This window comes from Procambarus clarkii, chromosome 21 (assembly GCF_040958095.1).
Source record: "Procambarus clarkii isolate CNS0578487 chromosome 21, FALCON_Pclarkii_2.0, whole genome shotgun sequence".
Lineage (NCBI taxonomy): Eukaryota > Metazoa > Arthropoda > Malacostraca > Decapoda > Cambaridae > Procambarus > Procambarus clarkii.
Window position 1 is genome coordinate 35,107,877 of NC_091170.1, and position 12,912 is coordinate 35,120,788.

General features: G+C 42.8%; 1 protein-coding gene across 1 annotated transcript; it reads left to right on the top strand.

The window, feature by feature from the left end:
- Positions 1-5,238: 5,238 nt before the first annotated feature.
- Positions 5,239-12,599, top strand: LOC123760579 (acyl-coenzyme A thioesterase 1). Its single transcript, XM_045746271.2, has 4 exons — positions 5,239-5,457; positions 8,486-8,665; positions 8,915-9,137; positions 11,059-12,599. Exons 1-4 carry the CDS (start codon positions 5,302-5,304, stop codon positions 11,841-11,843), a joined length of 1,344 nt encoding a protein of 447 aa, XP_045602227.1. The 5' UTR covers positions 5,239-5,301; the 3' UTR covers positions 11,844-12,599.
- The last annotated feature ends 313 nt before the right edge of the window (positions 12,600-12,912 follow it).

Sequence of the window (12,912 nt, forward strand, 5' to 3'; positions counted from 1 at the left end):
AACACTATCTTTATCATTCGGTCTCGGTCTTTGTTGTACCGGCCTAGCCTGAAAACCTTGTCAATGCTATGCTCGGCCCCTTCCATGTCTAGTGCCTTTAGTACTTCATTCACTGCTGCTTTGTCCTTGTCATTCCACTCTGTCCTATTGGTTCCTTCCTGTTCCCTAATACCCACAGCAACCACTGATCTTTTCCTTTCCAGCAGTTGGCTAGTGGAGCGTGCCGCCTCCTGCGAGGTGGCTGCTTTCATGGCCAAAAGCATGGCTATGGTGAGCCCGTAGTGGGCTTACCTGGCACAGGAGCGGGGCAAGTAGCACGGGCTATGGTGAGCCCGTAGTGGGCTTACCTGGCACAGGAGCGGGGCAAGTAGCACGGGATATGGTGAGCCCGTAGTGGGCTTACCTGGCACAGGAGCGGGGCAAGTAGCACGGGATGTGTGTGTGTGTGTGTGTGTGTGTGTGTACGAACAGCCTTCTCTCAGACGTAAACTTGTTAGGTTCATCGAGGCAGTTGGGAACAAAAGGAGGATTATAATTTAATTAATTTTGTCTGGAACTGGAGTCCTGCATATACATATCGAGGTATATGTATATATTTTGGGGGGTTGGCCTCTCCCCCCCCCCCCCACCCCAGGTCGAACTACTGACCCTCCCCACAATAAATTTACTAATTCTCGGCTACCTATTTACTGCTAGGTAAACAAAGGCATTAGGTGATAGGAAACGTGCCCAACCATTTCTTTCCCCTCCGGGATTCGAACTCGGGATTCCCGATTGTCAGGCGAGAACGAGTCCAACTATACTACCGATTTGTTGTGGTTTTAGATTCAGCTTCTCGGAACAAAAGTTCCAAGTAGCACGGGCTATGGTGAGCCCGTAGTGTACTTACCTGGCACAGGAGCGGGGCAAGTAGCACGGGCTATGGTGAGCCCGTAGTGGACTTACCTGGCACAGGAGCGGGGCAAGTAGCACGGGCTATGGTGAGCCCGTAGTGGGCTTACCTGGCACAGGAGCGGGGCAAGTAGCACGGGCTATGGTGAGCCCGTAGTGGGCTTACCTGGCACAGGAGCGGGGCAAGTAGCACGGGCTATGGTGAGCCCGTAGTGGGCTTACCTGGCACAGGAGCGGGGCAAGTAGCACGGGCTATGGTGAGCCCGTAGTGGGCTTACCTGGCACAGGAGCGGGGCAAGTAGCACGGGATATGGTGAGCCCGTAGTGGGCTTACCTGGCACAGGAGCGGGGCAAGTAGCACGGGATATGGTGAGCCCGTAGTGGGCTTACCTGGCACAGGAGCGGGGCAAGTAGCACGGGCTACGGTGAGCCCGTAGTGTACTTACCTGGCACAGGAGCGGGGCAAGTAGCACGGGCTATGGTGAGCCCGTAGTGGGCTTACCTGGCACAGGAGCGGGGCAAGTAGCACGGGCTATGGTGAGCCCGTAGTGGGCTTACCTGGCACAGGAGCGGGGCAAGTAGCACGGGATATGGTGAGCCCGTAGTGGACTTACCTGGCACAGGAGCGGGGCAAGTAGCACGGGCTATGGTGAGCCCGTAGTGGACTTACCTGGCACAGGAGCGGGGCAAGTAGCACGGGCTATGGTGAGCCCGTAGTGGACTTACCTGGCACAGGAGCGAGGCAAGTAGCACGGGCTATGGTGAGCCCGTAGTGGACTTACCTGGCACAGGAGCGGGGCTCCTACTACCGAGACCAACGCACAGAAATATAACAAGCTTTCCATAGGTAAATTAATGTTGAATAACGCAAGTGGGTTTATTTTATATTATCACTTTATGATGAAGTTCTTATTGAGGGAGTTCTAGTTCTGTTACACTTAAGAAATTATTACACTTATTTGTTAGCTTAAGAACCTGCCTGAAATGTTATGCTTGTTTGGGGCTTTGTAAGAATGTATCACTTAATCACAAAAATGTGTACTTTCACAACCCATTATACCTTCTTGTATATAAATAAATAGGTAAATAAGAGCTTAATAATAGTTCACAAAGTAAATTGAAACAAGTGAGGTTTGGTAGTGGTCAGTCTCATTAAATTATAAAGAAGACTGACAGCAAGTATAACGTCTTACTCATGTGATAATCTTAAATGAATAATACAAATAGCCACTAGTAAAAGTGGAAGGCTATTAGCAGTAACTGGTGCGTAAATAAGCTAGTGAAATTAATTCTTGGTAGCCATTAACGCCTAATAGGTTAACGGGCTCTCACGAGATGCGCCTCTACTTAGTCTATAAGAGGGAGCAGATATTAGACGAGCACCAGCAGCACCGCTCCTGTGCCAGGTAAGCTACGGGCTCACCATAGCCCGTGCTACTTGGAACTTGTTCCGAGTAGCTGAATCTATAACAACAACAACAACAAGTGGGGCAAGCCTCTCCCCCCCCCCCTCAAAAAAATAGGTTAGAGCAGTGTTTCGTTATTGCCATATTATCCACCAACAAGCAGGTTGTGTTGACCGATACCATTAGCCTTAGTTAAGAGTGTGGCAAGTATATTAAGAGTAAAATAGTTGCTCCAAATTTTACGGGGTATTCATGCCCATGCCACCTCTTGGGTGGCTTAATCTTTATCAATCAATCTGCCCCAAAATTCTCAGACATTCCACTGCAGGCAGGCATTCCACTATTAATTAAACATATATTATCACTAAGATTTTTACTTTCCAAGAGGTTCTCCAATAATCCTATGGGAACTAATTACAATTGATACTTCTTCCCAAGAGTTCCAGGGATCATTCAGGACAGGCGGAAAGTAACCTTCAGAATGATGGTCAGCTTGAGAAGTCAGGTGGAGCCTGGAATACAAGCTGTCAAGAACAGGTCGTCGTTCGTAGAAAAAGAAAAAAAATGGGCGTCGTCGTTTTTACGGGTTATTCATGTCCGTGCGACCTCTTCTGTGTGGTTTAATCTTTATCAATCGGGCGTCGTTTTGTATAAAAAATAATTTATATTTACAAGCTGAGTTTTATGACAACGATATATATATGGATAGACAATTTCTATCTGCAGAGAATTTGTGATTGGCAGCCAGACTTGTCAGCATAGCCAGGTACAAGCACTCGTATACCTCCTTAAACCCAAGCTAAGTCAGTTAAAGCAAACTCCCAACAGATGATAACTGAGAATGATATATATATATGTAAGTTTATGTCTAAACCGTCGAAGAAAACGAAGAAACGACACTTTCTGGTCAGCATAGAAAACATATAGCGTAGACTAAAACAATTTTATTTACAGCCTTGAGTTCAAAGTTTTGTGTTACACTCCTACGCTTCTGAAAGCGTCCATGAATTCTTGTTATTACAACTATTATTATTCCTTTCGTTAAGAAAGTTTCAGCAGTTTTAGTTAGTCAGTTTAACTAATTTAATGAAAAAAATCAGGGGGGGGGGTTCAGTATTTGAACCCCTAAAAAGTGTCTTTGTAACCAGTCAACCACCTCTCACAGGAGGGATCTGGGCTGCATAATTAATAAACTAAACTAAATTAATAACATTTTTTCGTTATCTAAATAAGATCTTCAGATTGCGAAGTACACCATGTATTGTGTGGTAGGATATCTTTGTGGTAGGTCCTCTATTTCATCATTAAAACGACTAGCATAAATCTATTGACAATTGCTTCATAATTTCAGTGTTTTATATAAAGAGATATGATATTAGAACCGAGAACTATATGTTCTTGGAACCGAGAACCGAGCACAAAACATCCACTGAATAATGTGACGTTGTTATTGCTAGAACTTAGGCTGGGATATCTATAGCTACCACTGATGGCTGTAGATAATGAATCCCCCAATAATGAACACTCCAGTTGTTAACTATGTGAACAAGAGCTGAGACTCACACTCCAACACTACATTGGTGAGTGCTCCAGTTCAAGTTCAAGTATGTTTATTGAGACAAGAAAGAAATATATCTCAAAGGGATAGAGTAGCTTAGGCTATTTCTACGCCTGCTATTGCTTCAGGAGATAATTCGGAGTGGAGAGAGAGGGAGACGGAGTAGATATCCATATATCTACCCATATATATTCCATTTCTTCTCTTAGGCTATTTGTGAGTGCCCCTGTTATCAATACTTCACCGGGTATAGGTGTCATGAATACAAATGAGCATTGGATCCTGATGTTATAAACCTAATCTTAATTGACCTTAAACCTATACATACCTTAAATAATCCTAACACACACCAAATGGTATGAGATACTTTGAGCTCTGTAACTACTTCAGACACTCACGAATAATGACAAATGTTCTTGTGCTCTACCCAGAGTTTGCTAGTGTAGACTAGTAGACTAGATCTTCATCTCATGTTTTCTCCTGATTCCATGCACGACTTGCCATCCTGTGAGATGGGGATACTACATGAAATCATAGCTTATGATCTATATTCTGTAATCCTTAATAATATAGAATGATGTAGCAACAGACTGCAGTGTGTACCTAAGCTTGTTAATAAAATACCAGTGTGTTTTAAAATTGGGGGAATGTTTCTGTTATCTGAAGTGGTCTATTATGATGATCCCTATATCAGCATTCCACTGTGATGATTCCTTCATCACTACACCACTATACTGCTCCTTACATCAGCAGGTAAATGTGATGATCCCTACATCAGCAGACTGCTGTGATAACCCCTACATCAACAGGTTACTGCTAGGATGACCCTTACTGTTAGGATTGAAGACTGATTAATGAAGATCAAGCTACCCAAGAGGTGGCACGGGCATGAATAGCCCGTAAGTGGTAAAGGATTTTTTGTTTTGTTCTATTAAGCATTCCTTAGGTGCATAATGATACGAGCAGATGTTCTTTTATTTTATAACTATTGCAAATACTAGATTCACGGCACCGATACCGGTGTGACTTCAATGTCTGTTTTGAAAATATAACGCCATGCTGTACATACCTGTGTTTCCCCTCCATGTCCAACATAACAGATACATCAACGGGCTGCTGCTACGATCCCTACAATAGCATGTGATGATGATGATATCTATATCAATAGGTCACACACTCATACTCCCCCTACCTAGTATGTCACAGTGGCTCGACCGCCCGACGGGTGATAGAGTGCCACTCGAGGCAGGTGACAGAGTGCTACTCTAGACGGGTGAGAGAATGCGACTCGACCTTATCTGACGCTCGAGGTCAGAGGTCATACGAGATAGCGGCCACATATGGACAAGGAGCTCTCTTATCCCGCCTAGCACCAGGCGGCCAGTAAACAAAGCGATATAAGGGTATCTACTCCGTCTCCCTCCACTCCGAGTCATCTCCTGAAGCATGACGGACGCACCAGCAGAAGGCGGAGGCCTGCGCCTGGAGGTGATACCCAGGGTGTGTGTTCATGACGTGCCCACCACCATCCGTGTCTCAGGGCTGCCGCCAGGGGCGCCCGTCACCCTCAGGGCTGACACACACGACGACGATGGCAGGAAGGTCAGGCTTTATTCTTACTGAATTTTTAGCAAAGGTGAAGCTTTACCCCGTAATAACTCAGTCTACATATTCAATTTATATACGGCAAATGCTAATATTTATTCAATATAAAACAAAACAGTGCAAATTTAAATTAATAAGATAAAAATTATTTGTTTATTATTTCATTCTGAAATGCTCTGCTGAAGGTGAATTGAGCCGAAAACGCGTTTAGCATTCTCTATTTTTCACATGTGGTTTTTCCGCACACACATATATATATATATATATATATATATATATATATATATATATATATATATATATATATATATATATATATATATATATATATAAGGGGTACCATCTCTGGTGCAAGTGTAGAAACCCATAGCCTTGGAGAACAAAAATAATGAGTACTCAGAGAAGACCTTGGGGATCTTCACTGAACACTTTGATATTTTCTTCTCCTACCACCCCTATTTGTTTAGTGTATGTGTATATATATCTAACTTTATTTTAAAATTCCATTACACAAAAATGGTTACAACATTGGTTACATGTAGGGTACAAGGCTTCTAGTCACAAGTTGTAGAGCTCCTCCAGTTTCTCAGATGGCGGGCAGGAACCATGGATGCGGTGAGCATTTCCTCTCTGGATCGCCACACTAAGACACTGAAAGAGAAAACTGGGGGCTCTAGGGTCTCTAGTTGTTTCAATTAGCTTGGACCCCAGCTCCTTCAAAAAACTAGCAGCACTTTTACCCCATACACCAAGTGTCTCTGAGGCAATGGGGACAAAATTGCAGTGGTGATCAAGGTCTCTGTATTTACGCGACTTGGCTGTTTCCCGGTGGTTGGCAGCACCTCCTGCCTGTACAGCACTGAAGTTAACATAGGTGTTGGCTAAAGTTGAAACGCAAGTATAGTCCCACACCAACAGTCTACCATTCTTCCAGGGGTTCACTGTGATCCCGTCTTGGCGACCGACAGGCTCATCCGAGTTGCGGAGCATTAGGTAACTGGGCTCTCTCTCTGCTGGACAACCGGCCGTGGTAAGGCTTCTCTTGATAATGTCGTTAACCTCGCCGTGTCTTGCACGCCATCCTCCTGTCCTTTGGCAGAGAAGGCTATGCCGTCCGTACCTGTCGGTCACTGCCGCCGCAAATACACCTGTATTCGGTGTGGATTGGGGCAGCGAGGCGGAGAGTCACAGCAATTCGGAGGGCCTGCGGTGTGAGACGAGTGCCAGTTGCTGACATTGGGTTTGCTAATAGAAAGTCCCCTGCATGGGGAGCTGCTTCAGCTCTAAGTCGGGCAGTATCATGTGGTGTTGTCGCAGCTTCTTGGCGGCAATGGGGCTATATATATATATATATATATATATATATATATATATATATATATATATATATATATATATATATATATATATATATATATATATATATATATATATATATATATATATATATATATATATATATATATATATATATATATATATATATATATATATAGCCCCATTCAGCCGTCCCTTCTTAACATTCACAACATCATTAAACTGTTGTTCTAAAGTGCCTAAACCTGACCAACCAGAGGATCCAAAACAGAAAACGTAACATTATGTCAATTTCGCGAACCACTATCATTTTTTTTGTAGCATCAGTTTCTGACCTTTGGTAAAGTATACGTCTTAGAGAAAGTTATGAAAACACTTTGTAGTGAAAATGTGGGCCTCCGTCACCTGAACATTGCCGTGTGCCCCGCTTTAATAAGTTAAAAAAAAGTCATGTGTCTCTCACACAACATAAGGAAAATGATAAGTAAAACCTTGGAGATACATGGAGAAAGTGATATGATGTATCAGATAAGATATGGAGATAAAACAATTATCTGGACAATTCTGTGTTTCACGATTGACTGCTGAAGCGGACACTAACCCGTCCTCTTATAAATTACGTCGCTTTTCGCTCGTATGCACACTCAGGCTAAAAATTCGACGTAATTCAAAATGAAATTGGCTCACGAGAGTGACGTACTGTCCCGTTTTCTGTTTTGGGTTCTCTGGCTTAGGCTGTTTGATAGGAAATGAAACTTTCAATTAACGGTTTTCATGACATTTTGAAACCTTAGGAAAATGTCCTGCCCTCCTAACCTATCAGAGGACCCTAAACTTGCTTTATTTGGAAAACAAAATCCAAAATTTATTGGGAAAATTTATTTCCATTTCGAATTACGTCAATATTTGGCCGGAAAAGTGAAGATAAGAACCAACACAAACCTGGAAAGAAAACGCACACCACACTAGAAAAGAAGGAAAATGATAACAGAAATGCTTAAGTAGATAACATTAACCCAACAAAGCAAATGGGATTCAAACAGTAAGATTGAAGAAAACAGAGTAAAAGCTAAAGCAATCATAGCAGACCTGAAGAAATGAAACTGGAACATTTTCAAAAATCAAAATCAGTTCCAATTTTTGCATGTTCCAACAAAGGACAATCCTGCCAATGGCCTGTCAAGAGGAGTGACGTTGAAACAATTTATGCAAGTCAACTTGTAGTATCATCGTCCTTGGAGGTTAATTAGTGGTCGGTGGCAAGATTAGAATCACCCCCCCCCCCTCAAGGTCTTATGACACAGTTCACGGCTCCCATCGAGGAGCCAGATAAGACCAAGAGCATAGAGTGTACTCACTTCTCTCTTCACGAGGAAAATGTCCCTAAATTTACCAAACTCATATTTCTCATTTTCTTTTACTTGGGCTGGACGGTAGAGCGACGGTCTCGCTTCATGCAGGTCGGCGTTCAATCCCCGACCGTCCAAGTGGTTGGGCACCATTCCTTTTCCCCACCGTCCCATCCCTAATCCTTATCCTGTCCCCTTCCCAGTGCTATATAGAAGTGATGGCTTGGCGCTTTCCCTTGATAATTTCCTCTGTCCTTCCCATCCTAGCTCTTTGTCTTCATGTCTCTTTCAAGTGCTACTTAGTCGTACTGGCTTAGAGCTTTCTCCCTGATTATTACCTTGCCTGCCTCCCGCAACAGTTCAGGTCGAACGCTCACTACAGGAGCGACGCCAGAGGGTGTGTGGACGTGGCTCGCAGCGAGGCGCTGGGCGGGTCCTTCACCGGCGTGTTCCCGGCGGGGCTCTTCACCACCCTGCGGGGTCGAGGCTCCGACCTCCACACTAGACTCTTTAAGAGTGACTGTACTACTCCGTGGAAGGTACGGGCTGCTGTAATGTATTATTCCTGAATTCCATAAATGTACGTAATGCTGTAATGTCTTATTTCTTAACCACATGAAGGTTCGTGAAGCTGTAATATCCTATTCGTGTTGCCCCCCCCCCCTCCCCCGGTGAATTACCAAGCGTTATACATTGTTATTCTTGAATCTTGAGTGTATATAACATTCATTTGAGCACATTCTCGTAATAGGTAATAACATGCTGTGGTATCCGTTGTTTGTGAGCAGGTGACGGTGACCGCGTACAAGGGTCACCTGGACCTGGAGGAGGAAGGTGACGGAGGTGTGCGCCAGGTACTTGAGCGGCATCTCATGGGCCCTGGAGTCCGCCGCCTGCCTGTCCGCCACGGCAGGGTCCGCGGGGCCCTCTACCTGCCCTCGGGGCCCGGCCCTTTTCCTGGGATAGTCGACTTCTTTGGAGGGATTGGTGGCCTTCGAGAGTACAGAGCAGGTTGGGACTCAATGATGTTTCGTAATTATTACTTCCAGAAAATACAGTTAAGTATATGTGGGTATTTGGCTCTAAAGGACAGGGTTTGTCCATGTTTACACAATGGAGGGATTTCCTGTTATACACAGAGCTTCGAGAAGAAAATCCTAGTATGTTTTATACATTACGTACAGGCAGGCAGATGTACATATATAACATTAATGCCACATGGTGTATAGAATCCACGCAAGGTCATATAGAAAGTGGAGAGACATCAGGCCGGAGAAAAATAATCAATACTGTCAAAGATTATATCTGCCTGTCCTCAGGCTGGGCCCGTCCAGGCGCCAACCGAAACCAAAAAGAGGCATTCATCCATTTTAATTTGTTGCGTATTCAAAGTCTGTATTTTTCTCATATATTAGGTAATATGGTTTATACTAGAGTGTGTTGAATAGTCAGTCGAATGCTCTAAAGTCCCGTACTTTGCTGAAGGTCTTCTCACATACTTCCTATACGCCTTTATTTCCATCTTCGTTCTTGTTATGTCTCAACTCGTTTATGGCCTCCATGCCTGTTCCTCGACCTCTCTCTCTCTCAACCCAGCATCGTCTGATTCATCGTCTTCATCCGTCATGTAAATTTGTTTGTTATTCTGTGTTTGACTTTCTCTGCTCTTCTCTAGTGAACTGATTTGCCATGTCACAGATGTTCCTGATCTATATAGTTGCTTCGACATGTTATTACGGGTTGACAAACATCAAGATTGAAGTGGCTTTTGCCTAACCAGAGGAGTAAGAACTTGAGCAATCTCACCTAATTTACCAAGTTTCTTAGTCACCACCTAAGTAATCCTAAGTAATCACCTAATCCCACCTAAGTTCCTTAGTCTCCTGGAGCATCAATATTACCTAGTTTTTAATTTCAGTAAAGCATCGGAATTTTGAACGCTTTGGTTACTAAAGTTAAAACTGCGTTGAATTAAGTGTGATGACATTTAATGTTATTTAAACATTGAGAGTTTCACCTCTACTCCGTCTTATTCTCATCACAGAACACAACACAGTAGAGGAGAAGTGTTGACGGGCCTTGGAGTGCGTTGCCAAGATTTAAATGACAAATTTGGAGTTTTTAGTAGTAGAAAACACTGATTAAATATTTAAAAGTACGAACTGTGAGTTATAGTTCGTACTTTTAAATATTTTATAGTTATGTCATCACAGTCAATTATGTCTGTGAGACTGAGTCGAGTTATCATTCCTCGACACCACTATAGTTTTTTATGACCATTAACCATTGCTTCACTATAACAGTTATATTTATTACTTACAATTTTTCACATTTCGGGCTAAACAGAAGATGCCATTTTCTGTTATTTTTTCCTGAATTTGTTCTATAAATATTATATTCAATTCGCTGAAGTTCAGCTTAGACATGTTTACTAAAATGCCCGAAAGCCTTCCCGAGTCACCTTAAGACCAGGACTGTTGAGAAAGGGTCAAATAATATGTATATTTTACTTCTTTGTTCTGAATATAGTACATGGTTTGAAATATTGTTTTACATTGGTTGTGTCAAGTGTATATATTAAGCAGTTTGTTGTGATTTTGTATCGTTACAAATGCCAGAGTGCAATAACGACAACAAAATTACATGAAAAAAATCTAAAAATTTCGTATATTGTTCAGTATTACTAACATTTTAAGAGTTAACATTGCTTTCTAGTCAGAGGAAGTAACACATTTATTTTAAGCCGGTTTTACAGAGGATTTAACTGAAATCCTCCCAAAAGTCTTTGAAAATATATAGATGGCCTTAATCTCCATAGCAACTGCTGCGTGATTAACATATTACATAATATTAACATATTAACATATTTATGTTTGTTAACATAAATATATATTTTATTGAATATTCTTTTGTGATTTTGATCTTGACACAGCAATGCTCGCGTCCAGAGGGTTTGCTACGCTGGCTTTGGCCTACTTTAACTATGATGACTTGCCGAAGACTATAGATAATCTCGACCTGGAATACTTTGAAGAAGCAACAGAGTTCCTTCTGTCTCAGACCGAAGTCATCCCGGACCGTTGTGCCGTCCTCAGCTCCAGTAAAGGGGCAGACATTGGCCTAGCTTCGGGAATCTACCTGGATAAGGTCACGGCAGTCATTACCATCGGCGGCGTACTGACGGGCGCAAAGACCAACCTGACATACCAAGGCCAGCAGATCTTGAAAGCCGGCGACGATTGGAATTTCGACATTAATCTAAACGACGATGACATGGCTAGTTTGGAGAATACCTTTCGGGAACTATACCGGCACGACAGTCCGCAGATGCCTCCGTGTGAGGCTGCCCCCGAAGACACTTTCTTCTTGCTAGTGACTGGTGATGAAGACACTTGCTGCACCAAGTATGCGGCTGAGGCTCTCGTTAAGCGCATGAAGCTGCACGGACGAGAGGACAACTGCCGCATCATAGTCTACCCTGGAGTTGGCCATATTATCGAAACACCGTATAATGCCCACGGAAAATACAGCAATTTGAAAATAGCCAGCAAGAGTAATGGTGCTGCCGAAGGACGGAACACCATAATCAACTGGGGTGGGACTGCCAAAGGAACCTGCGTGGCGACTGAGGACTTTTGGCGCGAACTGCAGGTCTTTTTCGCCCACCACGTACGAGACCTGAGCCCCTGGTACCAGAAGCTCCTGGAGCAGAAGTAAAGGAGAGACTACATGGTTTAAATCCAGGGCATTGTGGAAAGGTTTCAAGCCACATTGTGTTTAGTATAAGTGGTGAATGTATTCTGTGTAGGAGGCGATTGTGTTCAGTGTAGGTGGTGGGTTTGTTTAGTGTAGGTAAATGTGTATTTAATGTATATGGGGTTGGGTATGAGTAGTAGAATCAGCAATGTAGACCATCTGTTTATGAGTTTTCGCTGGATGCAACTGGTTATAGATATTGTAGACTTTCCACAAAAATTAATGAGCTGGGGATAGACCTTCCATTTTTCGGATTTTAGGTGGATGGAACCGGATATATAGATGGAGAGGTTCCCGCAAAAAAATGAACAGACTGGGCACAGACCGTCCATGTTGGTGAAGACTTTAGATAATTCTTGAAGCGTTTAAGATTTTAACATAGCATTAGTTGTCTAAATCTCAGCTCTGTTCCAGGATAGGTTAGGATCGGGATGGTCGATCTCTTGATGGATTCAATGTAAGGGAAATAAAATTACTAAATTTCCTAAGAGTATAGTTTGACGTTAAACCTTGACCTAGTTATTATAGAAGATTCGGGTCGGCTAAGCTTGGTATGATATTTACTAATAAAGACTCGTAAAGCTACAAGACCCTGATGTGAGAAAACACACATCTAAATAAACCTTAATATTATAAAGGGTGTTGAATTTATTACGAATGTTAGAATATCTTTGCAAGCAAAAAATACCTATAAAATAAAAGCTAAAGCACTAGCTACATTTTTGTTTTATTTTAAGTGTATCGGCCTTCTGGAAGTGTATGTAAGACCCGTTCCCCGACCTTAGCTTCAAGGTTCCAGAGATTATTGCCGTTTCTTGTGGAGCCAACCTGTATAGAATTAGTTTTTAAGATATATGATCAAAAATCACAACAACTAATTTAAAGTTGAGGGAAAACTTTATGATGCAGTGGATGATGAATATGAGGAAATGCTAGTCTTGGACGGCAAACTTCACCCTCGGCCAGTACTACTATTGACGCTCAAATGATTACTGATGAAACTGCTGCCGGTACTATTGAAACTTTTTGT